Here is a 27,951-nt window from a genome sequence, read left to right on the forward strand (position 1 = left end):
ATTGAAAGCCCTTTTCCTCATTTCTCAAAATAACAATTTTCTCAAAATAGACAAATAAGATTATTTTGAGATAAAAACCAGTGAAACATCAAGGCATCGTCATAGTAAGTTCATCTCATTACAGGTCATATAGAATGATTCTTTTAAAATAAGTTAGTTTCAACGAAGCTACAAAGATTAGAACCCTCTTCCAGGCTCTGCTGTTTTATCCACATCATTAAGTGAATACTTTCATCATTCAGATAAGTTTCTCTGTCGCACTAACTCAGGGAGGTAGGATTATTTTCCTGTTATTGAAGAGATCTGTTGTCTTGGCTTCTGATGTGACGCATTTTGTTTGGTTCATGTGTGTGTTTGGAGGCGTTTTTCTGTTATCTATTGTGCATCTTTATTTTTCAACACGTGTCTGTTCTTGCGCCGCTAATTTTATTGTTGATCTTTGACTGTTTTCTTTTCCACTCTTTCTGAAGCCCCTTTTTGGGGTTCACAGTATTATTAAGCCCAATGAAAGAAAATACTATTCACGTAGAAATTTTAATGCGATAGAATTAGAGTTGTCACAACAAAACCCCGGTACCATAAAATTCGATGACTGGTCACGATAGGTCACGTGACCTTGTGACGTCATCATAACCTGCCCTCCCTGTTGTGAATAACGTATCGCGTCTAGAAGGCAACCAAGATAGAGAACCGAAATCAGAAAATCTGGAAAAAACGTTATATATATGCAGATCGGCACCGTCACAGCCTAGCGGATAGCTGTTACTGCTGCTAGCAGTCCTACTATAGCGGTTGCAAACACACACAAACAAGATGCTACAGAAGCTGCGAGAAATCTGAAATCTAATACAATCGCATTCAACTTTTCAGGTAACTTAAGCATACACACTGTTTTGTTTTTTATTGCGTCTGTGTCCTCTGTGTGCCTATTTGTTTTTACTCAGACAATATTCACTGAGTTTAGGCAGGAAGAAGAGAGTTCTGGCGTTTTTCACCAAGAACACTGCTAAACGTACGCTAACTGATGGACAATGTGCCCTTCAAGTTAAACAGCCGCGGGAACGTCGTCGCGGTGAAAGCTATTCGCTTAGTCGTTCGCATTAAGAAGTAGCTTGGCTGTGTGCAGCTTAAAGGTGCACTGAACAGGAATCTGAACTCGCTTTTTACCGCTGTAACTCGATCTACACGTTCCGAGCATTCTTGGAAACTTCGAATTGTCCTGTGCAGCCAATTTCCCTAAATTACATCGGTTCAAATGTCCCGGCTCCCGCTTTTTTTAAAGCTCAATGCTGAAGGTAGGAGGAGTCAACCGACGCTCATGGAGTGCCTTTCAGCCAGTCCCGTGGCGGCTTGCCGCTCCGCCATCGGCGGAGTGATACGTAAACCAAAGAGTCCCCGTGTATATTTATTTCCGTGGGCCTAATATGCGGCTATATTGTCTGCGACTAAAACTTTTTTTATTCACAGAAACCCCAAAACAAAATAAAAGAGAAAGCGAAGCCGCCACGGGACTGGCTCAAAGGCACTCCACGCGTTGGTTGACTCCGCCTACCTACCGCGTTCAGTTTTAAAAAAAGGCGGGAGCCGGGACGTTTAATCCGATTTAAATGAAGGAAATCGGTCGCACAGGACAATAATTCGAAGTTTCTAAGAATGCTCGGAGAGAATAGATCGGGTTCCCGCTGTAAAAAGACGAGTTAAGATTCTTCTTTAGGGCTTAAGGGCGAAAGCCGTTGATGGGAGCCCATCCTGAGTAGTCTTGAAACAGAAGTCCGTAGTATGTGTAGTTATAATAGTAGCAGTCTGAAAGCCAAGAGCCAATACAAGCCACATCAAGAGACGGAACCCAGTCGAAAAACACAACAGAAGCGTTTCTGTCGCCACAACATATTTTCTGTTATGTCTTTTATCAAAAACCTGTAACAACAGAAATTTTTGTACTAACAACAGAATTCTGTGCACTTAGTACGGAAAAGTTCTACAGAACTGTAGACTACATAAAATTACTGCAGAAAAAAACAGCACTGCTATAGAAAAGTTCCGCAAAACAACAGAAAAATTTTTCATTACGAGAAAACTACAAAATATTCTGTCGTATTTTTGACAGGGATTTTGGGGGTTTTTGTCTAGGAAGAAGAAGAGAAAAAATAAAAGACAAAATAAAAAGAGAAAGACGACAAAAGCCAAGCTAACAGAAAGAAGAAGATAGGGAGAAGGAAAGATTAAGAGGGAGAAAATAGAAGGACATAACGTCTCCCATCGAATGCTTTAGGAAAGCCGAAACCATTTTAAAAAGCAGGGATTTTTTGTACCTTTCATCGCGATACGGCGCTCTGCAGGTGAACATTCGTCAGTCGTGCAAGTGGGTCGCGCAATGACGTCACTGCTGCCCATCAGTGGCGCCACATCTCGACGAACAAACCAACAGAAGCAACCAAAGGGGCCACATTGGAAAATGAGCGATGTGGCTGGCACTTCATTATAGGAAACGGTCTCCAAAGCGGTCAGCGCACTATAGCCGTGCCGCTGAGGCAGGAAACGCATCGGACACACAAAAACAAGCCATCCACAATTTATGCTGTTAGTCCCATTTAAACGCAAATTGGAGCTACGACGCAGCGGAAACACGGGCTGCTTCCTCGGTTCCCTTAAAAGGCATGTTTTAAACGCACATCACTTCACGGTCAGAGCTGCTCAGTGTGCGCTTTGTGCTCACCAGAGGTCCCGAATTGGATCCGCCAAAGTTGCATGAGTTGAAGGACGAGAAAGGGCTATGTAGAGCAATAGTAATACAACGCGATATAAAAGGGAAGTAAAAGCTAGAAGCTAGAAGAGGTCGTATTTCATTTCCTGGAAGCCTTATTATTCTGGAACGGGGTAGCGTCCTCTTAGATGTGAAATGTGGTTCCGACATCAAAAGTAATATCCCGACTGCGCTGCAGTTTCTCTACTTTATTACTTTCCTTGAGAAGCATGCATTTTCACTTCGTGCTGCACGAGCATTCGACTATATTTGGTTGCATGCTTATTTGTGCGAATGAAGAGTGAGCTATATTTGTGTGTGTGAGTGCGCGTGCGCGCAGTAACATGCATGCTTTATGCAGACAGCTTGTTCACTGGCCCCTTGATGTCACATTGTTCAATGCTTGTGTTCTGTATAAAGCAGAATGCGTTTTTTGGCAGAGTGACCTCGTCAGAAAGCGCGAAAGGCTGCAACAAGTGCAAATACACTGAAATGCGACTATTTATAATAAAAAAATAAGCGCACAAATCGCTACATGCGTGCGCGGTCATTGTTCTGGCGCATCTTAAATGAGCACTGAAGAGATGGCGACCACGCTAGTCATAGCAAACGTACAGCTATTCCCATCGAAAAGCTATTAGCAGTAATGAAAATTTTGGCCAGTATTCCCGAAGCCAAAGAATGTATTGTGAGTGCGAAGATTTTGTACCTTGTGGATACTTGCGGGGGACTGCTGCCAGTGTTTTCAAGAAAAGCCTTTGCTACCATATAAGAGAAGGCAAGAAATGCGGCATAGGAAGTGAAACTGCAGACACACTTCACTGGCATTGCACTATAAAGACCATGTTTCGAAGAGTTAAACTACTCGAGTAGTTCTTGTATAGTACACATCTGCAAATCCGGTTTCCTTTCGTACATGTTTCCTAAATGTGAGATATTTTTTTTAATTCTCAGCTGTAAAGCGTTTGAGACAAGCAGGCAACAAAACTCGAGACTTGAGCGTACGCAGGACCACTTTTCTAACAGGCCGGATATAAAGGTGTCGGTCAAAGTGCCTGAATGTCAAGTAACATAAGAGAATTAGTTTTAGGGGAAACTTGCGCCTGCGCCATGCGTGCAGTTGACAATAGTTCTAAGCCTGTTTTGCCCCTCAGCGAACATGCTCCAAAGCAAAGTCAGGCAGTGCTACTTTGAATTGTAGAACATCAGCTTTTTAAGCTAACCGCTGGGCTTGGAGTGTTCTTAACTAGTTTCTCCTATTTAATTTTTGAAAAAAAAAAGAGAAGTCGAAGCAAAGTGAACAGTGACATATATCACCAAGCACCCTGCCTCCACCATAAATGGCGCTAATCTTTGAAGGCGGCTTCTGCAAAGCCATGCGTGCAGTTCAGAATGTTGTAATGAAGCATAGCTCGAAGCTCCTCACTGAAATTCTTTTTTTTTCGACATAGAACACTTGTAACTGATGTCAAGCAGACATTCCAATTTGACAACTTTTTGCTGCTTAGCGCTTTTCATTCGTAAGCAGATTTCAGGAAGCAAGGAGATTAGAAAATATACAGCGGTTTTTGATCAGCGATCAGGTAGAACATCAAGGTTTATTTCATTTTACCCTTGTATCCATTTGTGAATACTTGTTAATAAGAGGCCATCAAGATAGAGAAGTGCGTGTTTTTCCTACCTCCATAATATCGGGCACATCATACCGGTCCAGTAAGTATTCAACGTTTCTGCCAGCTAGAACAGTTTACTGTTTGGACCACGTGGTTTAATTATATATCACTGGCACCGCCATATATGGCCCAAGCTGCATGCATCTCTTTTCTTCACCTGAGCAAAATAAAAGCCTGCTCGCGCAACCGATCTCCACGAGTCCTGTGGCGCGATTCGTCCGTTGATATATGACTGTCCCGCACTGCGCCGCAGATCATCAAGGGCCAGCACTACAACCAGTCGGTAGACTGGTGGTCCTTCGGCATCCTCACTTACGAGATGCTCATCGGCCAGTCGCCCTTCAACGGCACGGATGAGGATGAGCTCTTCTGGTCCGTCTGCAACGAGGAGGCCTACTACCCGAGGTTCCTCAGCCGAGAAGCCAAGTCGCTACTTGTCCTGGTAAGCACCACCCTTTTCGTTTCCTCCGCGGTCGCTGGCCCGTCATTTGCGGCGGAACTGTGGCGGCACCCGCCTCGGCTACGGGAGGTGGTGGGTTCGACTCCCGCTGCCGGCCGGTTACCCACCGGTTCCCTCAAAATGGGTACGATCCATTCCCCGGGGTGGTGCTCGGCTTCTCAGGGTGCAATGGCTTGGAAAAGGATCCGGCGCCTTCAAATCCCAACACTGTGTGAGGCCGAGTTCAAGGCACTCCTGCGTCGCAAGCAGTCGCAAGTGACCCTCAATCGGCAGAAAGTTAGGTGGGAGGATGAGATCAAGAAGTGTGCAGGCATAGGGTGGGCGAAGCTGGCAAAGGACCGGGTTAATTGGAGAGACATGGGAGATGAATTTGCCCTGCAGTGTCAGGCTGATGATGATGATGATGGCTGGCACTGCGTGCCTTATCAGTATTGTCTTTTTTTGTTTACCCGTTCCCACCGTAATGTCTGGAGCTGTGGGTAACTGGATAAATAAATAGAAAAGGAAAATGAATATAAGCGATTTTCAGACATAACGCTGGTTTTGCTGCCTTCTATAACGCTGTCATTGACTCGTTGTTTTTCACAAACATGGCCTCATCATCATCACCTCTACCAGCCTGAGTGCAAACTGTAAAATGCACTCGCCAGCCGGCCTTCTACATGGACACTTTTTTCTTCTAGACAGTGAATATTCCAGACTCCGGCAGCACTGTCGCCCGCCAGTAACCGTCATTCCCGTATATCCTACACGGAACGCTGAGATAATTCGCGGCAAAAAATGCTTTGCGAAATTACAGTTCAATGGAGCAAAGCCAAGTTTCCTGCCGCCTGTAGGAAAAAAATTAAATGAAAATTGGTTTGGGGGGAAAGGAGATGGCGCAATATCTATCTCACATCTCGGCGGACACCTGAACCGCGCTGCAATGAAAAGCATAAAGAATAGACTGTGAGAAGAAAGGAGGAAAGAGGTGCCGTAATGGAGGGCTCCGCAATAATTTCTACCAACTGGGGATCTTCAACGTGCACTGGCATCGCACAGCACACGGGCGCCTTAGCATTTCGCCTGCATCGAAACGCGGCCGCCGCGGTCGGGTTCGAACCCGGGTGCTCCGGATCAGTAGCCGAGCGCTCTAATCACTGAGCCAACGCGGCGGGTCCGGCTATAGGCGAAGATTTCGCTTTTTATGCCCTGCGTCCTACTCGCCAATTGACCTCTTCTGAAGTGTACATGCCGTGGTAAGAAGCGCAGTCTATTACCTATATACGGTACCCCGCTGTCTTTCACAAATGGTCCGAATATTCAGTTTTCATCATTGAAGCGCTTCCAACTCCTCTCCTGTTTTGCTTCATACCTTCGGGCTGAATGCACTATTTCTCTTGTGTGCTGGAAAAGCCACCAGTTGTAATGCACAGTTCTGCGTGTTTCTCCAACTAGAACCTTGAGCTGACACTTCAGCGCAGTCCAGCTCACTCTTGAGTAGAACGCGAGTGAGTAAGGCCTCTTTTTCGCTTTATCGAGACCCCGAAGCATCAAAGAAGTGTTCTGGCCGTAAAACCGGCAAGCGTGCAGAACCTGTTTTCCACATAGCTATCCATGCGGAAAACTGGTTCTACGCGCCTGACTGCATACGGCCGGAACGTTTTCTGTAATAGTGTCCTGTAATCGTTACAAATCCCGCTGCCGCGGTTCAGTTGTCTTCACACGCTGCTCCGCTGTCATGCTGGCTGTTCTTTCTTTTGGAGCTGTAGTTCACGTTGTCGCGTAGCGCGATGTGTGGCGCTAAGCGGATGACGGGCAAAGCTCCAGCCGGAGATTTCACGCGTACGCGTGCATGTCCTTCGCACAAAAGGAAACATACAAAAAGTAAGATGCCTTATAAAGAGTACTGTTAGAAAAAGTACGAACACGCTTTCTTAAACTTCCCCTTGAATAGTCATGAAGAACATAATGCGTTGGCACTTCGTTGCCTGAGCAAAAATACTACGTCTCTATCTTAATGCGAAACGTGTTAGCGAACTAACCTACCCTCCCCCTTTTTCCAAGATTTTTTATTAAATCCTATTTTACGGTCGGATTTTGGCTGAACATCGGAGAAGAGGCATGGATTTGTAAGAGCGGCCTATTTCTGGACCGCATTGTCGACGCTTTTATTAACATCATCGTCCTCATCGTGGATGAAGTTGTTGCATATATGTTTTTATTATTTGTTCCCTGCCGTACGCGCGCCATGTGTATGCTAATGTGTGATTAATTATACAAGCTATATAAGTGCATGCAGTGAATAGGTACCAAGCACAAAAAGGAAAGAAAAATAACCAATGAATTTTTATACGCAAAGCCGTACGTACGTTGCCGGCCACAAGGCGCAGAGTGCAGTGGAGAGCTCAGGGTTAATTCTGTTAATCTAGTTTCCGGGTGAACGAGAAAAACACTAGGAAAACCAAAATAAAAACCGCCCACACAGGTCTACTCATGTAATGATGCGCACATGTGTACACAAATATAAAAAATTGGCTGAAGGCTTAGCTTGGTTAAGCCTGGAAGATTGCGAAAGCAATACCCTTGGCTGCGCCTTGGTTCGGCTGATAATGTGGACATGGTTGCCCTTTGTTAAACTTATGGCTATACATCATCCGACATAGCGCAAGGCAACGCGCCGACCACTGCGAGGAGCCGAGCTGTAGCCCCATTTATCCTCCTAGCGTGACGTCACACCAGCGAGCGCCCTCTCTCGGTAGCGCCGCTGCTCACACTCTCGATTCAGGTAGCCACCCTAATTGAGGCAGCCCTAGGCCTAATGGGGCCTCTAGCTGCGCTGTAGCCGTCTGCAGCAGCACGGAACGTAACTGCTCGGAATGTAACAGGAATGAGTTTCCAGCTATGTCACGGTCTTTTATGTATCTTGGTAATTTAGCACGGAACATTATTATAAATTTTCAAAAATATTTCAAAAAAAAAATATTTCGAGCATTACATATCATCTAATAAAAATATTCTTTTGCGAGTGGTTTTTACTTAGCCTCTCCATAATGAGTTGGCGCGCCACTTTGTTTACGTTTCTTATTTCAAACAATTTTAATCGTCGTGGCACTGAATGAGGATTTTGATGGTGGAAATAAACGTTACAGTGATACATGGTTGTAAGATATTCTGATATTTAATATTCTCGCAAACAAGTAGCAGGGTGACCATTTAAAGCAGATCGCGTTTGGTGTTTTCGGAACGCTGAAATAAAACTCTCTTTGGAGGCAAGTTGACTGCGGCACGCTAACATAACTTCCGTTAGGTCCGCTGACATGCTAAAGCCAAAAACAATGATCTAATAACAACATACAGTGAACTCTCAGTGGTCTGCGGGAATGTTTACCACGGCATTCTAATAAGCCAAAGGAATATACGGTAGGAACGTTGCGTACTACTTTATAGGGGCTGGTCTAATGAAAAGGAAAAGGAAGAAAAATGCACATGATATTAATTTGTGCAATACATAGCTTGAAATCGTGCAAAAAAAAAATACTGTGCCTGCCAGGGATCGAACCTGGGACCTTCCGCGTGTTAGGCGGATGTGATAACCACTACACCACAAGCACGGGCTGTACGGACTGTTGCTGCAATAGTGGGTCATCAGCTGTAGCCCTATCTTTCTCCGCGCCCGGTTAGCTGGTGATATGCGATAAGCGAGGAGTGCTTTTCGCGCAAAAGGAACGTACGAATGGCTCCCTCGCTCGTTCCACGTGGCAACGGAAGTAAATGAACGGGAGTTGTGACATGCAGGCCACGCTGTGCGGTTGTTAGACTGATGAAGACAACACGTACTTTGCGAATTCTTTATCTTCTAATACAACAGATAGCAACAACGCGATCGTCGCTGTATTCAAGAGCAGTTCTCTATTCGTTTAGCTAACTAACCTGTTTAATTTAATACAGACTATTTGGTTAGCCTACAATGTGAAAGCGCACGTGTTTAATTACGTGTGTAATTATTTGCGTCTGTATGAGACTCAGAACGCTTTTTAAGTATGGTGTAATCTTTGTTCTGGTGTGTGGGTCGTGAAATGGGTCAGGGAACAAACGCGAGTTCGTGATATCCTAGTGTAAATCACAAGAAATGGGCACGGCCAGGGCACGCAATGCGAAGGCAATACAACCATGGGCCGTTAGGGTAACGGAGTGGATTCCAAGAGAAGGCAAGTGTAGCAGAGGCGGCAGAAAGTCAGGCGGGCGGATGAGATCCCGAGGTTTGGGGCGATAAGATAGCCGCAGCTGGCATAGGGCAGAGTAAATTGGAATGATATGCGGAGGCCTGTGTACTGGAGTGGACGGAAAAATGAAAAAAAAATGAAAAGTGGTTTTTGGGGAAAGGAAATGGCGCAGTATCTGTCTCGCATCTCGGCGGACACGTGAACCGCGCCGTAAGGGAAGGTATGGTATGGTTTATGGGGTTTAATGTCCCAAAGCGACTCAGGCTATGAGGGACGCCGTAGCGAAAGGCTCCGGAAATTTCGACCACCTGGTGTTGTTTAACGTGCGCTGACATCGCACAGCACACGGGTGCCTTTGTGTTTCGCCTCCATCAAAACGCGACCGCCGCGGTCGGGTTCGAACCAGGGTACTCCGGATCAGTAGCCGAAAGTCACAGTTTAATCGCAGGCGACTCTTCGCATAATGCATGAACCCAACACTGTGTCCTTTGTAACCGCTATCTGAAGTATCAACATTATGTATCAAATAACGATGCTTATAAATTTATATATAACAGCCAACTACCATACCACGTTAGTGTTAGCGCGAATTTTGTGCACGCGTCAGCAGGCGTCAGCTGTGGGGAATATGAAAGGCTACTTGGGAAAGCCTGACACTGCGTGTCGGTCACAAGCTGGTCATAAGCACAAGGGACTCCCTAAAATATCAGGCACCACGGTTCGCAAAACACAGTACGCTTCGATTGAACGCTACTGCGTGTACTGCCGCCCTGCATTACCGACCAGACGACACACGCCTGCGACGGCGGTTGCCAAAGGTACGCGCATGGCTAGCAGCGCCAGGCACTTTTATGTTTCCTTTCATAGTGCACGGATTCCTTCTCTCATTACAAAAGCACGTACATACATTGATCGGCCTTAGTGCCCACTGTCGCACGCTGGGCCTTTCTAAACAGCGTCCCCATCGAGCGTATGCATGCACACCGCAAGAATTACTTGATAAAGCTAGATAACGACAGCAATGTGTATAGTGTACACGCGTCCACTAAATGCTGTTAGTGTCCGACGACAACAAATTCATGAGGGACAAGATGGCGCGTTGACTTCACAATAAAAGTACCAGCTGGCAACAAGTCACTCGTAAGAAGTACAGCACATTATGCACACCAATCCTCACTGATTGGCACCGCTAAAATTCTTTCACAAATATTTCGATTGGCATTAAAAATAATAATAATAATTGGTTTTTGGAGAATGGAAATGGCGTAGTATCTGTCTCATATATCGGCGGACACCTGAACCGCGCCGTAAGGGAAGGGATAAAGGAGGGAGTGAAAGAAGAAATGAAGAAAGAGGTGCCGTAGTGGAGAGCTCCGGAATAATTTCGACCACCTGAGGATCTTTTAGCGTGCACTGACATCGCACAGCACACGGGCGCCTAAGCGTTTTGCCTCCATAAAAACGCAGCCGCCGCGGTCGGGTACGAACCCTGTTCGATTGGTAAAACCATGCAGAAAATTCATCTGCTGTGTGATGAGGAGCAGCCGCGGTCTATGAATGTTAAGCGGATAACGACCAATTCTGCACATATGGGCATTAACCCACTATAAACTTTCGCGCCATACTCTTAAGGCGCAGCTTAGGTGTCCCCTCCAATTGAACAATGAACACCTGCTATCGCGCGTCGTCTCGGTTTAACTACTTTAAGCCCGTACCACGGTTTGTTCCGCAAAGCCAGTTCTTGTATTCGATACAAATGGCGCTGCTGGTTCGGTTGGTGTGACACGCTTTTCCGTGGCCAGGCTGGCCTGTTTCCAACTCGGTGAACGCGGCGCGCCAGGCTAAGCGGATAACGGGGAAAGTTCCAGCCGCAGATTTCACGCGTTCGCGTGCGTATCCTGCATAAAAAAGGCAACAGGCAAGAATTCGGGCTCTTTGTGTCCTTTAGCACGTTTCGCCGCAACAGTGCCCAAACCCATACCACGTTGGTATTTTTTGCCTCAGCGAAAAAAAAAAAAAGGTTATCTGTTTCTTTATGGGAAGCGTATTAACAAACTTAACGCCCCCGTTTTCGCCCGTGTTATTCATTGATGCGCTTTAATTCGTGGCCGGGTTTTGCCTGAACGCCAGAGGAACAGCGCAGCTTTGCAACAGCGGGCCATTTCTGGACACCATTGTTGATGCTTCAATGACTATTTCCGTCCTCTCCGTTGATGTAGTCGTGCATATATGTTCTTACTATTCGTTCCTTGCATCAGAAGCGTGTACTTATGTATGTTTAAGTGTTACAAATTATCCAACTAAAAGAGGGCATGCACTAAATAAGCATAAAGCAAGAGTAAGACAAAGAAAATACTAATGAATTTTTACATGCGCAACGCTACAACGCAGACAAAATAGCACTGACGACAGGTCTGCTCATGTAGTTACGTACACATCTGTCCACAAAATTAAAAAAGCACAGTGAAGCATAATAGCAACAGACCGTGACCTCTAATTATCTGTGCGAATGCTTACCACAGTATCCTAATAAGCCACGTGATATACGGTTCAAGTGTTGCGTACTACTCAAAACGACTGGTCTAATAAAAGGAGGGTGAAAAAAGGGGGTAGGGGGGATGAATCTGTACAGCACGCCACGTAAAATCGCCCCACCCCCCAAACACACCACACCGAAAAAAAAAATACTGTGCCTGCCAGGGATCGAACCTGGGACCTTCCGCGTGGTGGATGTGATAACCACTACACCACAAGCACGTGCTGCACTGGAGGCTTCGACAACAGCCGGTCATCGGCCGTAGCCGTATCTTTCTATTCCTTCGCTGTAGTGAATCTTCGCGTCCTTTCTTGCTAGCTCCCCTCTATATTTCTCTTGGCTATCCTCTCTTTTTCTCTTTCACCTCCGCCGGCTGAACCCGCCGCGGTGCCTGAGTGGTTAGGGCGCTCGACTACTGATCAGGAGTTCCCGGGTTCGAACCCGACCGCGGCGGCTGCGTTTTTATGGAGGAAAAACGCTAAGGCGCCCGTGTGCTGTGCGATGTCAGTGCACGTTAAAGATCCCCAGGTGGTCGAAATTATTCCGGAGCCCTCCACTACGGCACCTCTCTCTTCCTTTCTTCTTTCACTCCCTCCTTTACCCTTCCCTTACGGCGCGGTTCAGGTGTCCAGCGATATATGAGACAGATACTGAGCCATTTACGTTCCCCAAAAAACCAAGTATTATTATTATTATTATTATTATTATTATTATTATTATTATTATTATTATTATTATTATTATTATTATTATTATTATCCGCCGGCTGCAGCTGAAGTGCTTAAGATACTAGATAGCAACTGCCGCGGCCGGAAACATTCTTTTCCTTCACTTTTTTTTTCTTTTTTTACATAAACCACTACGACCACCACCGCAACATATGAATAATAGCGGTCTTTACAGCTGTTCCTCTTGCCCACGCAGACAAGGAAACTGTTTCTCCTTTCACATTCACAATCGCAGTTATGTAAAATGCAACGTGGCAAACATACAGAGCCTGGTTTTAACAAAGTCGTACGAACGTAACAGCCACGTTTGGACTTTTCCTTTATGCCGCCGGCAACGCCGACACCGGCTTCTCTGCTGCACGGCGCCCTTACGCTGTCGCGTATATGTACCGCATGTGTCGGTCAGCTGCTTCTCACAGTACAGGTGTCATTCACAAAGGTTCACAACATTATATTCACTTTTGACCGCAGACCTGATTCCAGCTCTTAGTCATCCCCCCCCCCCCCCTTTTTTTTTCTCGCTTCGGCTGAATCCACTTATCACTTGCGTGCCAGCAGTGCAAACGATCGTATTTCACGGGCACCATACTGTTCTGCATGCCTTGGCGACTAGCACGTAATACTCGGGTTGCGCGGGTGAGGCTTAATGCCTTCTATCACCCTAGCTCTATATGCCATCTCATATGTTCCGTTCAGCACTATGAAATGTAGAGACCTCCTCAGTCAGTCAGGAGAGCGGGTTAAACGTGTTCATCCTCTCCTCGTCGTCTGCTGGCGGCGTACATAGATATGGTTAGAAAAGATCGTAAATCAACGCTGCCTACGTATCATAAGCGCCTTCACACTTAGGCACGCTAAACGCAAAAAAAAAAAAGTGCAGGATGTCACGCCATTTGTCACGTTCGGACATTTAGCTCAGGTTCAGCGTACGCGAACGGCTGGAAAAGGAAGGCGAAACGATAGCGATGGATAAATGGAAGTTAGAGCATCCCTTTTGAAGCCGGGTGGAGGCAGTTGCCACCATGCTCGGCATTTTTTAAATCATGATGATAATGATAGTGCGGCAAAACGCTTTGTAGCGGGTGGGCACAACATTTGTGTCCTATCCCGAGTAAGAAAACAAGAAAAGAAAACAGAAAAATAAACTATTAAAACTCAGCCTAGCGGCGCCATCTGGTTGTTGGAACGGGAACCACTTTTATCAACAAACCGACGCTCTTGTTCAGGCTCAGAAGCGCCACTCTAAGTAAAAAATTATGCACATTTATCGCTCGTGCGTTTTGTTATAGGCGAGATGAAACGAAGCGAAAGCTCGGTGCGCCATTTGTAGCCAGTGAATCTACTGAAAATGCCAGCAACGGCGACGAATCCAGTCTGAAGCGAGGCGCCTTGCACTGAAGGGCCCCGCGATTTGGAAGCCATACTTTGCAGCGTACGCAAGAGCCGCCCACGCTAAACTCGAGAAATAGCGTTAGTAACGCGAGCATATGGTAGGTTCGATTTGAAATAGCCTTGGGCACGTGCACTGTACGAAGCACGCTATTTGTTTAGCGTACGCTATCCCATATGCCCATTTTATACAGGCGCTATATTCTGCAGCGTCAGAACGTTGCCTTAACACTCATCGCAGCATTGGTAGTGCTGCAAATAACTATTGCAATGGAGTGAACATATGCACCACGGTGATACTCACCATCTCGATGACTATAGCATCTTGAGCTGGCGCTTCAGCACATACCATCTCACTCCTCATTAGAGCATCATATCTGACCAAAGTGTTCTTTTTAATATATTGCAGCACTTCTCGGAAACATCGGAGAAGCGTTTCGCCCGTACGCAGGGAAGAGCAGAGCACCCGTTTTCCGCAAGGCTAGTTTCTGTAATCGGCACAAACAGCGCTGCTGGTACGATTGGTTTGACACGCTTTTCCGCTGCCAGGCTCTCCTGTCTCCAATGAGGTGAACGCGGTCCGCCACGCTATAATCGGATAACGGGGAAAGTTCCATCCGGATATTTCACGCGTTCGCGTGCGTGACTTTGACACAAAGGGAAAAAGGCATGATAGCTGTCTGTGTGTTTTAGGCTTTGTTTCTCCGTAACATTCCCCAAGCCTATCCTTCGTTGCTACTTTTTGCCTCAGCAAAATGTCTTGTCTGTTTCTTTCTGCGAAGCATATTGTCAAAGTTTATCCCTAGCTCCCTCCCAAGTTTTCCCCCAGATTATTTTCTAATGATTTCCTGGCCAGATTTTACCTGAACCCAGCAGGAAGAGTGGAGCTTTGAAACATCGTGTTGTTTCTGGACCACATTGCTGTTTCTTTTATCAACATTGTCGTCCTCGTCGTTGCTGCACTTACTGCATATACCGTGATTTTGTTTAACGTTCACATGTTTTTACTTTAAGCACTGCGGGAGATACTTCCGTGCGGTTTGTGGAGGTGTATTGTGCAGCCAGGCGGACGTAATGACACCTGCTCAAACCGCATCGACCTATCTCGCGCACTTTTTAAAGCAAAAATTTGTAAACGTTGGCTCAGTGGTTAGGGCGCTCGACTACTGATCCGGAGTTCCCGGGTTCGAACCCGACCGCGGCGGCTGCGTTTTTATGGAGGAAAAACGCTAAGGCGCCCGTGTGCTGTGCGATGTCAGTGCACGTTAAAGATCCCCAGGTGGTCGAAATTATTCCGGAGCCCTCCACTACGGCACCTATTCTTCCTTTCTTCTTTCACTCCCTCCTTTATCGCTTCCCTTACGGCGCGGTTCAGGTGTCCAAAGATATATGAGACAGATACTGCGCCATTTCCTTTCCCCAAAAACCAATTATTATTATTATTGAAACACTATGTTAAGTACATTACTGTACCTGATAGAATTCGTAAATTCAACGAGAAATGAACTAAAATTGACTAATCAGCTTTTTATTTTTCATATCAGGGTAAAAATTATATTGCGAAATTAGAGGCCGTCAACATAGAAAGTTAGCCCAGTTTTTATACTTTCTAATCAGCAGTGTAGTTCGAAATATCGAACCGTCAAAAATATGCATTTGAAAGCTTGTTGACCTGGCTTTCCCAGACTGCGTATTTAGAACGCTATTCTCGCGGAAATCAAGTTAACTCCTTCTACTTCATCAAATACTCAAACAGCGTCTGTATTTGATACAGAAAGTGCGAGCGGCGTCATTTTATAAATAATTAATGCGGGAAAGCCAACTCAACGAGCTTTCAAACTAGTATTTCTGACGCTCGATATTTCAACCACCCTGCCGGTTGAGAAACTTTAAAAATTGGGCTCACCAGCGATGTTGACAGCCTTCAATTTCAATCCCGCCAAAATCATAAATTAAAATTTGAATAGGTAATTTTAGTTAGAATTAATCGTCTGATTATTTAGCTCTGTCCGCGGTGGTTGAATTTCGATGGAGGCGAAATTCTAGAGGCCCGTGTACTGTGCGATGTCAGTGCACGTTAAAGAACCCCACGTGGTCGAAATCTCCGGAGCCCTCCACTACGGCGTCCCTCATAGCCTGAGTTGCTTTGGGACGTCAAACCCCCATAAACCAAACCAAACCTATTTAGCTCTGTCGTGTACATAATGTCCGCATTGCTGTGCAATCCACTCGCACAAAAATCACCGGCGTATCACGGTATCTCTCTTAGTTCTAAACTAAAAATTGCAAATGTTAAAAAAGTCACCCTGTATCTATTTATTATTCATTACCTGCCTTAGAACCGAGCATTTTTTTTATCTAATACCCCGGTCACACGGGCACGCTAAAGGCACTTTGAACTAATGCTCCTTTACGCTCCCAAAGGAGCACTACTTCAAGGGAGTTCGTCCGTGCTACACGGTCGCGGAACGACCTTCGCAAGAAGTTTTTAGAGCCCTCATCGGCGAAAAGCGTTATTGAAATTGCAAACCTCACTGTACATGTAAATACAGAAATGTCACATTTTTTTTAGTAAATTAGTTTTATAACCGTATTATGTTAAAGCAACGCAATTTTAACTGCAATAATGACATGATTTTCCAAGTACAGAGCATAACATCACAGTGCTGGCCACGCTGAGCCGTGGCTACCGTGACGCTCGTATATCTGGAACGAGAGTATGGCGTGGTGAGACTGCCACAAAACAAATGATTTTATATTTTAAAACACCACTAATCTTATGAAGTGAATTTATAAAATTAAAATTGAACGTTTCTTTTCTCTATTTATTTATGCTGTTAACAAGCTGGGAGAGAGAGTACTCCCTTGAAGCCTCAAAGGACGAACTCGAGCTGCCTTGTTTCGAAGCTCCTTTGAGCTAGGTGTCCTTTGGCGCCTCCGTGTGGCAGCGCGCGTTCGTCCTTAGAGTAATGGAGCATTAGTTCAAAGTACCTTTACTGTGTCCGTGTGACAGGGGTATTAATGTATGACATATTATACAGGTTATACGAGTGCATGCAGTGAATAAGCACCAAGCAACGAAGAAAACAAAGGCCATGAGGCACAGATTATAATGGAGGTGAACGAAAAAAACTCCAGGTAAATCGAAATTAGCCCCACTCACATAAATCTACTCATGCAATTACGTACACATGTGCACACAAAATTAAAAAGCACAGTGAAGAATAGCAGCAGACCGTGACCTCTCAATGATCTCTTAGAATGTTCACCGCAGCATTTTAATAGGCCACGAGATATACATTGAACTATTGCATACTGCTGTAAAGGACTACGTTAAAAAAGTGAAGAAAAAACGGGGTGCATTATGAATTTGTTCAATAAATGATCTGAAAATGTGCATTAAAAAAAAGCAAAAGTTGTGCCTGCCAGGGATCGAACCTGGGACCTTCCGCGTGTTAGGCGGATGTGATAACCACTACACCACAAGCACGTGCTGCGGCCATGGCTTTGGCAACAGCGGGTTGTTGGCCGAAGCTGGAACTTTCAGGTGGTAGAGAAAATAGATGACGCGATGCTGTGACATGCATCGCAGTGCACAGAAGTTAGTGAAAACTTCGTGTTTGGAATTTGTTCGAGGTACGCTCGATACGTTCGTAGAAAAAGTTGGTAACAAACTTCAAGGCATGAATAGAAACACTGAGAATTATCTCTCTTCGAATGCAAATGATGACAACTGCTACTTTCGCCGTATTTAGATAAGCTGTGCAAATGCATTCGTGCGTACGTCATGTGCATTTATTTAGCTACGCGCATGTACGTGAACGAGTATATTTGCTTGTATTATTGTGTTTACGAGACTCAGATCGCCTTTTATATCCGCTGCAATAATTGTTCTGGCGTGTGTACTTCCACACACCTCCTTAATGCTGCATTACGCCTTTAACGAGAAATTTTGCACTCAAAAACCTCACTCAACACCCCGCCCTTTATAAGCGAGGCACTTTCCTTCCTTGTAATAATCGGCCCGCCCCTCACAACCGCCTTCTGCGAGATCTTCCTTTAAATCTGCCCTAGGCCTGGCTGAAGACCTTATGCCTGCCTTTTTCCTTCCTCCGCTTCTTTCTAGTGTGTGCTAAGAAAGAAATCTAATACAAGTATCGAAGTGTAGCACATATGTATATTAGAATGAGAGCGCCTGAGCATGACAGTGTTTAGGTAAACACAATCATGAAGCGCCGTTCGTGTTACGCAAATAATGTTCGCAGGAAGGTTGGAAATGAAGTCGTGGAAGTAACATTCACTTGGTTCTGTTTTAACAATCATGATGGACGTACACTAATTCCCCGTTGAATGGAGCATCTTGAAAAGATTACACCATTTTACGACCGCTCAGTAACGTGTGTATTTAGAGTCAGCCCTGGGATTGGGCGATTGTAATTTTCTATGTACGTATCAGAATGAAATGCAGTGAAGGATTGCAACAAAAAAAATATCAAGCTGAACGTCTGCAAGCCAATTGAAGTGGCTTCTGTCGACTCTAAATGTCACGCAGTCTCGTTACGCGTCGGTGGTTCAGTGGTAGAGTACTCGCCTGCCACGCGGGTGGCCCGGGTTCGATTCCCGGCCGACGCATGTTTTTTTCTATTTTTTTTTTTACATACGGGCCACCCTAGAAGCGTATAAAGCAATAACAACTTCGTATAACGCTGCTGCCACTCGGAAATACATTTCATTTGTTCAGGTGAATTTGCGGGCCTAAAAATGCGCTTTCGCAGCCATTATGCCGATTGGTTTCTTCCCATGATTGAAATCTCTGTCTCATTCGCATATCATCTAGTCCGCTTGTTTGTTTTCACCTAATTAAAATTAACCACACAATGGCTAAAAAAATTAAAAACACAGAACATTTCGGATTGCAGTGTTGGGCTTGTGTCCTAGGGGTGCAAGGGTTTACTGTGGACAACAACCTATAGCAGCACAGACATTCAGAATAATGTGATAAAATTGTTGCGTAAGGTGCTGGCATTGTTTAATTGTGGCATTGGAACGTTATACTAATGTTAAACATTTGAAAGATAACATTACATGATGCATCGTAATTTAGCTTAACGTTGAGACAAAACGTTATGGTAATGCTATGCTTAAAAGTTATTTGAACTTTCATGCCATAGCTATAAAACAACTTTAAACATTCTAGATATTTATAATGTTCAAATCATAAGCATAAAACAACATTATCCATTATATCTCAAGTAGTGTGCCTCAATAATTTTATACTGCTTGTGAAGTAATGGTGCTTTTCAACTAGCAGCACTTTGCAGTTGCATATCTGAGATGATGCCTCCTTTAGAGTGCACACACAGCCCAAAAATTTAATCAGAGAATTTTGCATATTACCCACTCATCGCAATCACACATGGGACACAGCGATGTTCTCCGCTAAAAGGCAAATGCACAAGTTACATATACAACGTACTGTGCTGCATTGCAGCGCTCAGGTGTCGCCCTCATTACACCTTGAAAATTAATTGAAGCTGTGTACTCGGCAATTGACAGATATAGGTGGTCATGCACGGTAACCTTGCCACTTTAAGGAATGTTGCATATTTTGTTAGATGTTTAATTAAGGTTGCAGAATTTTTATTACTTTGCAACGTTCGAAAATAAACATACTAATAACGTTTGAACAAAATAGAAAGGTAACGTTTCTGTCCTAATGGGAACATGTTGGCTGTTTCGCTGCTTTGCACATGGATTTGCATAAGTACATCTGCAGTTATCACAACCAGATAAAGCTATTCCGTCATGAATTAAGAAGAGAGGCCTGGGGCCGGATTCTGTAGCCATCCGTTTAACTTTCGATTTCATTCGGCCGTGACGTCAATGTGGCGAAAGCAACACCAGGTAGGGAAGTAAGTGCACGCTAATCGCATACATGTGCACAGCCGCTCTGGTAGCAGCGCCACCGCTAGCCAGCACAGTGCCGCCGCATCCATTCCGGCTGAGCTGTACTGACCACGCTGAGCCAATTCGTCCTGCAAACGACGCCCAGTTTTTCTGCCGAAACTGAATGAGCAGTTATAAAGCTCGCCAGGCGAATCAAATCTGTAAAACGCGTCGTGGTGCTCCGACACTCGTGGGCGCCGGTCGGCTCGTGTGACATATGCGCTCGAGGCGTGTTTACGCTAGCATACCTCCACCTCAGCTCCTGCTCTCCTAATCCCCTCGCTGTGCGGACGCCTACGCCGACGTCGCGAATCCGGGGGCTCGCGCAATTACCAGCTATCGCTCTAGCTGTCAGAGCGAACAGTTGGGCCCGGAAACTTGCTTCTACGTCGAGACACTCTCGAAATGAAAGTCTCCGTTGGTCCATTCATAGTTTAGGACGCTATTGCCGGCTGCAAGTACATTGAAACTGCTTTCTTTGTTGTTTTTAAATCCAGCGGCATACTGCAAACAACTAGTTTCATCTACATCCTGAATTTGTGGAGTCCATACCATATGTATGAAATCTGCTCTATCCCGACATAGAGCCGGGCCCAAAATTAGTCGGGCTGCAACCAACTGCAACGGCTCTTCAGCCGTGCCAGCTAATACCTGCCACGACTACAGGTGGCGTGTTACGCTGCAAACCACCCTCCGGGATCTTCCCGTGTCAGCAACCTTCCGGTTGTCCATTCCTCCACTATAGCCGTGGCAGGTGGCGTTTCGCCCTACCACCTGCCAACATGCCACCTGTCAGGTGGCGTGTGAAGCAGACTACGCCGCTGAACACAGGAACGGGCTCTGAAATCTGCAGAGCGCTTCGAATTGGCACCCTGATGAGGATGATGTTCCATGGCAGTGCAGCCCGCACTGGGCCCGCTTCAATGGAGGCCCACCGCATTATGCTCCTTTATTAGATTTCTATTAAAAGCAATGCACAGAGACATCATGCCCGCCCAGCATTTAATGCCTCTTGCTTCGCCACGCCACCTCATGCATCGCGAATTTCTTGGCGCCGTCCCTGCCTGTACCGTGCGTTAAATTCCTCCTTCTCTTGGCATTTCTCGACCTGTAATGCTTGGTTAGGTGGCTCGTTGTGACGGTGATAATTCCAACAAAGAATGTATTCGGAAACGTACGAATAAAGAATAAAACTTCGATAAGACATTAAGAGGAATCTTGGTGGCACGTACCCTTGTTTATTCCTATGTGGGAACGAACGTGAGTTAACGATATCCGAGGTGAAATATGAAATGTTCATGGACAATGCCTGTAAAGAGAAAGGAAGATAACCTATGTTCAGAAAGGACAACGGAGTGGCTTCCGAGATAAGGCAAGCGTAGCGGGGGACAGCAGAGAGTCATGTGGGCGGATTAGATTAAGAAGTTTTAAGGGGTAAGCTGGCCGCTGCTAGCGTCGGACAGGGTTAAGTGAAGATCAATGGGATGAACCTTATCCCTGCAGTGCGGAGTAAGGCTGATGATCACAATGGTACCTGCCGACATTATCCAAGACGGTCATGATAATTCTATCGTTGACTGCTTCACGCTCCTTTTACACGCAGCTGCTTGACAAGAACGCAGAGACACGGCTGGGCATGCCGGGGTGCCCCGCGGGTGATGTATGCGACCAGCCTTTCTTCCGTACCATCCAATGGGACAAGCTGGAGAGGAAGGAGATCGAGCCGCCGTTTAAGCCGAAGCTGGTGAGTGCCGTACACCTACCCCTCCCTCTTTCTCTATTATTAACTGACGAGAGAGACGCTGTCATCATTACCTCCTGCTTTGTGTTTGGCCTTCTGGATGCTATCTTTATTGACTCCTCTCGAGGTTCCTGTCAGCCGAGCTGGCCTGGCAGGAGTTCCCTTTCTTCTTTGATCGTTAGCCTGCTCAACACGGGCGCCATGTCGATAAACTTCGCCCAGCGTCCTTTGTCCCAGACGAGATTGAGCGGTTTCGGATGGTTGGATGTATGGCGAGAACGTGCATTTTGAAGGAGCTAGGGCATTGGCCCGTGTCAGCAGACTCAGCATTTTTGTCTGATTATTTGAATTTTGTTCAATTCATTTTTTTATTCGAAGCTCCCATACCTTTAGGCTACATCGCATTTGATCCGACTCTAAAGGCTGCCTCACTGGCACCACCTATTTTAGACCTCTCTTGTTCTTGATCTGTTGGAGCGGCAAACTCCATCTTCCCCTACCGTTCTCGCACTCGCGCACGCAGCGCAAAACTAGACCCTATTTCCAACTACTGTAATTTCCAATATAAACTATCCCAAATTTGAACGCGTGTTCCTTAAGACTCCGCCACCCCAGCTGTTGTGTGCAACGTGTTGTGCGCGTTTTTCTTTACTGACCCAGCACGCGCGCAACTTGGACAAATGTATTGTTATCTAAATACTGCATTTATCACCTCTCCATCTACTTTTTTTTACTGCCCCCTCACCTCTTTCATTTCACTTCTTCAAACTGCCTACTATCCTTTATTTCCGTTGCCCCAGCTCAGGTGCAGCCGCCATAGTGATAGCAGATGCCGGGGTTAGCAAAAATCTTTTGCCTTCGTTTTTGTTTTACATTGAACACTTACTACTACAAAGACATTAGACGCTTTTAGCATACCGGAGGCGTACTACCGGACCCCTCTTGCACACGCGCAATGGCTCGCCCTCACCCCAACAATGCCGCTGCGCATGCGCAAGAGGGGTCCGGTAAACCGGTATACGTATCCGGTAGTACGCCTCCGGTATGCTAAAAACGTCAATTGTTAGCGTAGCGCGGATAGCCGTACAGCAAATACGGTTAACGCGTTGCCGTTACTACCACTGCCAGGCTTCCGTAGCCACATTTGCCGTACGGTAAGAGATACGTTTTTAACATGCCGGAGACGTACTATAGCGGAGACGTATACCGGTTCACCGGACCCCTCGTGCTCCCCCTGACCCCAACAATGCAACTGCGCATGCGCAAAAGGGGTCCGATAAACCGGTATACGTCTCCGCTAGTAACGTCTCTGGTATGCTAAAAACGTCTACTATGTTTACCGTACGGCGGTACTAAAAATTGCTTATCTGCTCTTAACACCGAAGCGCGTCACACCATTTCCGCTCCCTTAGCCTCGTGGCGACCACTCAGAGAAAGGAAAAACAAAGAGAACACGAAACAAGTCACGAAACAGTGGCACGACAAATGCGCTCAAGTTGCGTTTACATCGCGAGTTCCTTTTTTTCTTGTACTTTTTTGTTATTGTTCACGACCAACTCGCACTTTCAAGCGTCCCGCTACCTTGCCCGCACCTCTGACACTTTCGAGCGCGGTGCCCCTGGGTAACCGCTCACTGACTGGCGGCGATGGCAGCAAGAACAACACTTAAAGCTGCTTCCTGCCTGCAAGGAAGCACAATCTAACGAAGAACAAAGCGCCGCATTCCGCTAAGTCCCCTCCGCACAGACGAAACAAGCAAAACACGCACGTCCAGCGCGACACAGCCTCGCCAGACAGACGCCAATATGTGCCAACTCTTTAACAGCGGCGTTTGCGTAACATGACAAAACACGAATTCCTCAGCCATCCTTCATTAGAGGGGCAAAAGAAAAAGCGCGCGTGGAGTAAGAAAAGGAGTAAAAACGCGGAGTAAATAAAAAGACAGCCTAGCCTGCACGAACGGCATGTAGTGAACGCACTGCTCCTGCCAAGTGCATGGCGTACATCGTGTAGAATATACACGCGAGTTACTCAATGTAGGTACCCTGGGCCGGGCTGGACCACGGTTGCGGTTCGGTTTTCTTCACTAACGGACCTGTCAGCATGGGGGGCGCGCGGGGACCCAAAGCAGGCCGCGAGCTCTTGCTGCTTCTCGTTAAAACCGGAGTTTCCGCGGATTACGACAGACAGGGGCGCAAGCCACGCGCCCGCTGCCATCTCACGACTGCGCCTTCCTGCTTGCACACCCCCTTCCTTTTCCCGCGCATTCCCCGAACGCAACGATCCGGCCTGCACCCTTCCTTTCTTTCCACCTCCACGCCCCCGACAACAGGGGTCCTCGAGATTGCATGCAGCAGCAGCAGCAGCCGGGCGTGACGTCTATTTTTGACTCCGCATCTTCCCGCGGCGAACCTCAACTTGTCGTTGTTCTCTTTCATTGCGATTCTTTTTTAATATTTATCTCCTTCATATTTGTTCGTACTCCAAAGGACCGGCAGTCGACCTTGGGAACTGGTACCCGCTTGGTGGACCGACCAGCACCTTTCCCTCCTAGCCCAACGCACTACACTCAGGCAGGCACGGGAATTGCAGCGCGCATTGTTCGCCTCTCGCCCGCCCTGTTCTGTGCCTGCATTTAACAAGATTTCACGCTCTCTCTTTGTCCAGACATTTGTTTTGTTTTCTATCCCAGGCTCCGATTTCTTCCAAATGTCATTCCACTCTTCCACGCTCTTTTGCGTCTCTCTCTCACTTAACAATTTGTTCCCCGGATTCAGTAGGGGCTATGCAGCATTAGTGATAGCGAGTATGGTGCAAATGGGATTCAGTGAATCTAGAGAAGAAAAGGAGCTTCTTCGCTACAGAGGGCATGCCTTGCGTAACGCACAGAATGCTCCCTCCCCTCCCTCCCTCTCGTTGTCGGGAGTCTTTGTACATATTAATACCACGCTACATTTGCATCACCAACTCACGCACAATGTAAAAAACCCGCAGTGCTTTTACGCTCGCACCGTGCACCAAGCAAAAGCGCCCGCAGTAAAAATGTTTGGAAACATCACTCGATTTCTTCTGGGGCAGAGACGAAAGCCTTCTTTCTCTGTTCAGTTTTTTCCTTCAGTACTGCGCGTGTTATCGAAGAGAACCGGCGTGCATTTTCTCATTCATTTTCGCTGACAATCCTTCTGAATGAGTTCAGTCTAAACTTCATCTAACGGTATGTGATGTGCTAACAAATACAAGCCGTTTCACTTAGTGCTTGCCTATCCTACTCCCGAAACCCCTTTCCCCAATCCGCAGAAGAGTACGGCTGATGTGAGCAACTTCGACAGCGACTTCACGATGGAGAAGCCTGTCCTCACGCCCATCGACCCACAGATACTGGCCTCCATGGACCAGGAGCAGTTCAAGGGCTTCACTTACACCAACCCGGCCATGACTGACTAAGGGCACCCTCCTTCCGCATGGGGGCGCTCGCGACGGAAAGTGCACTGTGATACACGGCGGCTCAGGCAGCCCCCCCTCTGCATTCGTGCTTTGGGTTGCACATGAGATGTACAGCCGCTTGCATAGGACAAACACAGAAACGAAGCTTGTCGCCAGGCGGACACACGTACACTTAAGGTGCTGCTCTTATTCAAGAATGTTCACAAGGTACATGTAGTCAATGCTTTGGTACCTAAATCAGGTATACACAGACATCAGGGAGGTCAGTGCTCTGGTGCACCTCAGTTTTCAACAGCACAAGCACTTCTGCTAGGCGCATGCAACACAGTTGGCTGAAACTTAGAAATGGTGGCATTTCCATGGAGTGGTCTTCTTAATAGCATGACAAAAATGTATGTGCCCCAGGCATAGGCATAGAGAAGTAATGACTTACTTCTATGTCAGGGGACTGTGCCACTATGCCAGCTCATGAAATAATCACATGCTAAAGTGTATGATAAGATTTTTCATTTAGTGAGAAAAAATTTAGCAATAAGTGTATACTAAAAACTGGATGCATACTGATAAGTTTAAAGTGACTCGAAATTTATGTCAACAACAATGACAATTTGCCTTTATTCTATGAAGAGAGCGTAGCATTTCACCAAAAATAGCATTTTTGAATAGTTGTGCTGCATGCCGACCTACAAGTTCGAGGTGATTGAGAATCCGGTTTGCACGGCCTCTCGTTCTCCCTCACAGGTAGAATCTCTGCTTAAATGGTGAAAAAAAGTGGTTAGGGTATATGGCAGCTTCCAAGAGGCATCCTTATTTGCCTTTTCCACACAATACATAGCGTTGGCGCTGTAAAATCAATGTAAATGGCTTCTTTGTATGCATTTCCAGATACATCGGGGCTTTTCTTCATTCGAGGGAAAGCAAACGAGGACAGGTGCTGCAATGCCACTACTGCCTTCTACATTAACACAAACGGTGTGAAACTGGCACATATTGTGCCACATACTAATTAGAGTCCAATTAAACAGCATTTTTATGAGCACTGAAGTTAAGTCAGAGTTGCTCCCATATAATTCAGCAGGTCATAGTTGTGCAGAAGCTTTGCCATTTTATATCTTGAATCCTGGTGGATAGCGAAGAGGCGTTTATACCACATAGTTATGTGCTATTGCTGATAAGAGAATGGCAGGGATAAATCTCCGCGAGAAAATATGCAAAACTGATCGTGTCTAGTCATCTCTACACTACTTTGTTCTACAAAATGGCATAGTTGGCAATTTCTATGCCCAAAAGCAGAAGGGAGCAAGAGATAAGGACTATTTTACAGAGTGACATGCAGAAATGCGATTGCAAGAGCATTGCCCTTTCACTGAAAACGGATGGTTTCAGCAGTGACATGGGTTCATTTTTAGCACAAGCATTGTCTAGTACATATTTCTGCACGCAACATGTTTCTCACACAAGAAGACAGCACACTTTAAGCATTCCTTCTAAAAATATATCCAATAGACCTTTTTCTTTGCTCTGCCACTACTTAAACACTAGCAGCAATGCCAGTTCTTCTGTGGCATGCGCTATAATTATCACAGAGGAAAAAAAAAAGGACTAATGTTCATCGCCACACTTCGATTGTTGGTGCCTTTTCATGTACCCCCCAGATGGAGAAAGTTCTATACTCTCTAAGAGCCAGGTTGAGAGCACTGTAGAAGCCTAGTCACAAGCATCGTTCCCGATTACTTCGCCCCGCTTTGCAACATTAGTGCTGTTTACGTGTCATCGCTAATTCTCATGCAAACATTTGGTGCGTTACGCTTAGATTGCGTGCTTCAGTTTCATTTCATGTGCTAGGCACCATCAATTCATACAGATTTTATATATCCTCTAAGTTCACCACAAGCTTTGTGAAACAGCGTTGCATTCTGCAGTTCGAATGGACATGAGCTTTGCGAGTTGTTTTGAGTTTAGCGTCGACTGAATCTGCCGATATGTTGTTGTGTGCCATCTACTATATTGCAGTTTATTTAAAGTTCCTCACCACATTGACTGCACTTTTCATTTGGCAGCTTTGATTCATAATTATGAAGCTATACCTGTGCCATCAAAAGCAATGTTCAGTATTATAGCGATGTACCTTGTCTGCAGCCATGCCGGCCAACTTCACGATCGATGTGGCCAACGCATTTAGTGTTTTAGGCTGTTCTCTCATTTCCGAACTGTAATTTTGCAACGGCGATGTGAGCACCGCGCCATTAGAATTCAGGTCTACTTGTCAATAATAAAATAAAATGAAGTGAACTCTCCGCACGCAAAATGTTTCACTGCATGGAGAACTCTTATTACACCATTGTCATCCCACTGAAAACACCTGTTGCTCTAGTCATCCCTGGTGCCAAATACGGAATATATGTAGGTAGCAGCTGCACCCCAGTGCAAAGTTTCGCTGACACTTTCATTGCGCCATCAAGCTGATAATCACGATAAACAGTACTCTATGTACTCACAAACATTGTACTATGAATTATACTTTTACATTGAATATACCTGAATACAATCTGGATGGCAATGGACAGAACAGCAGAATCTGTATTGTCTTACCAACCCCCCTAAACCAACAGCAAATATGTGACTGCTTGTAACAATATATGACCATGAGCTGCATGACAATTAAATAGTTTGCAAACAGCACATACAAGACAATCTACTAAAAGTGTAGCATGCTTAAGTTGTGACAACACTTTGAAGAAGAACAGATTGACAGCGGAACAAATAATTCCGTAGCTTCCCTTACATGACCAGTACCTGGTGGAAACACATACCGGACAATGTTGCACACCTCTTCAGGAAATGTTTGCTGGTTCATTGTTGCAAGTACAAAGTATGTAGTAGTTCAGCATTATGGTGACCACAAGATGACCGAAGAGCAGCAAGACAAGAACCCATCAAGCAGTCATTTTTTATTTTTCTTCACACTCGCAAGCTGAATTGACACACCTGCACATTAAATGGCAAGCGTTATACATGACTCGCTTGGGAGGGAAACTAGAATGTGCAGCTAATGTGGACAGTTTGATTCTCCAAAATTAGTGTAG

At 45.8% G+C, this 27,951-nt stretch overlaps 1 protein-coding gene and 3 non-coding genes across 9 annotated transcripts in view; 2 read left to right on the plus strand and 2 right to left on the minus strand.

Moving 5' to 3' along the window:
* The window catches only part of LOC144107008 (putative protein kinase C delta type homolog), a 387,210-nt gene extending 359,851 nt beyond the window's left edge, over positions 1-27,359 (plus strand). For 2 of the 6 annotated variants that reach the window (XM_077639983.1, XM_077639984.1), the window contains exons 18-20: positions 4,670-4,858; positions 21,284-21,424; positions 24,719-27,355. In XM_077639983.1, the coding sequence (XP_077496109.1) occupies positions 4,670-4,858; positions 21,284-21,424; positions 24,719-24,865 (477 nt within the window). In that variant the 3' untranslated portion in view covers positions 24,866-27,355. Of the gene's footprint in view, positions 1-4,669; positions 4,859-21,283; positions 21,425-24,718 lie in introns of all 6 variants that reach the window. The other 4 variants (XM_077639982.1, XM_077639980.1, XM_077639985.1 and 1 more) reach the window with 3 other exon arrangements.
* On the minus strand, positions 8,397-8,469 carry TRNAV-AAC (transfer RNA valine (anticodon AAC)). The gene has a single exon. It is a non-coding gene; the product is annotated as a tRNA-Val (tRNA).
* TRNAV-AAC (transfer RNA valine (anticodon AAC)) lies at positions 17,152-17,224 on the minus strand. Its single transcript has one exon. It is a non-coding gene; the product is annotated as a tRNA-Val (tRNA).
* Positions 18,296-18,366, plus strand: TRNAG-GCC (transfer RNA glycine (anticodon GCC)). The gene has a single exon. It is a non-coding gene; the product is annotated as a tRNA-Gly (tRNA).
* Positions 27,360-27,951: the final 592 nt, after the last annotated feature.

This window comes from Amblyomma americanum, chromosome 10, assembly GCF_052857255.1.
Source record: "Amblyomma americanum isolate KBUSLIRL-KWMA chromosome 10, ASM5285725v1, whole genome shotgun sequence".
NCBI classification, from domain to species: domain Eukaryota; kingdom Metazoa; phylum Arthropoda; class Arachnida; order Ixodida; family Ixodidae; genus Amblyomma; species Amblyomma americanum.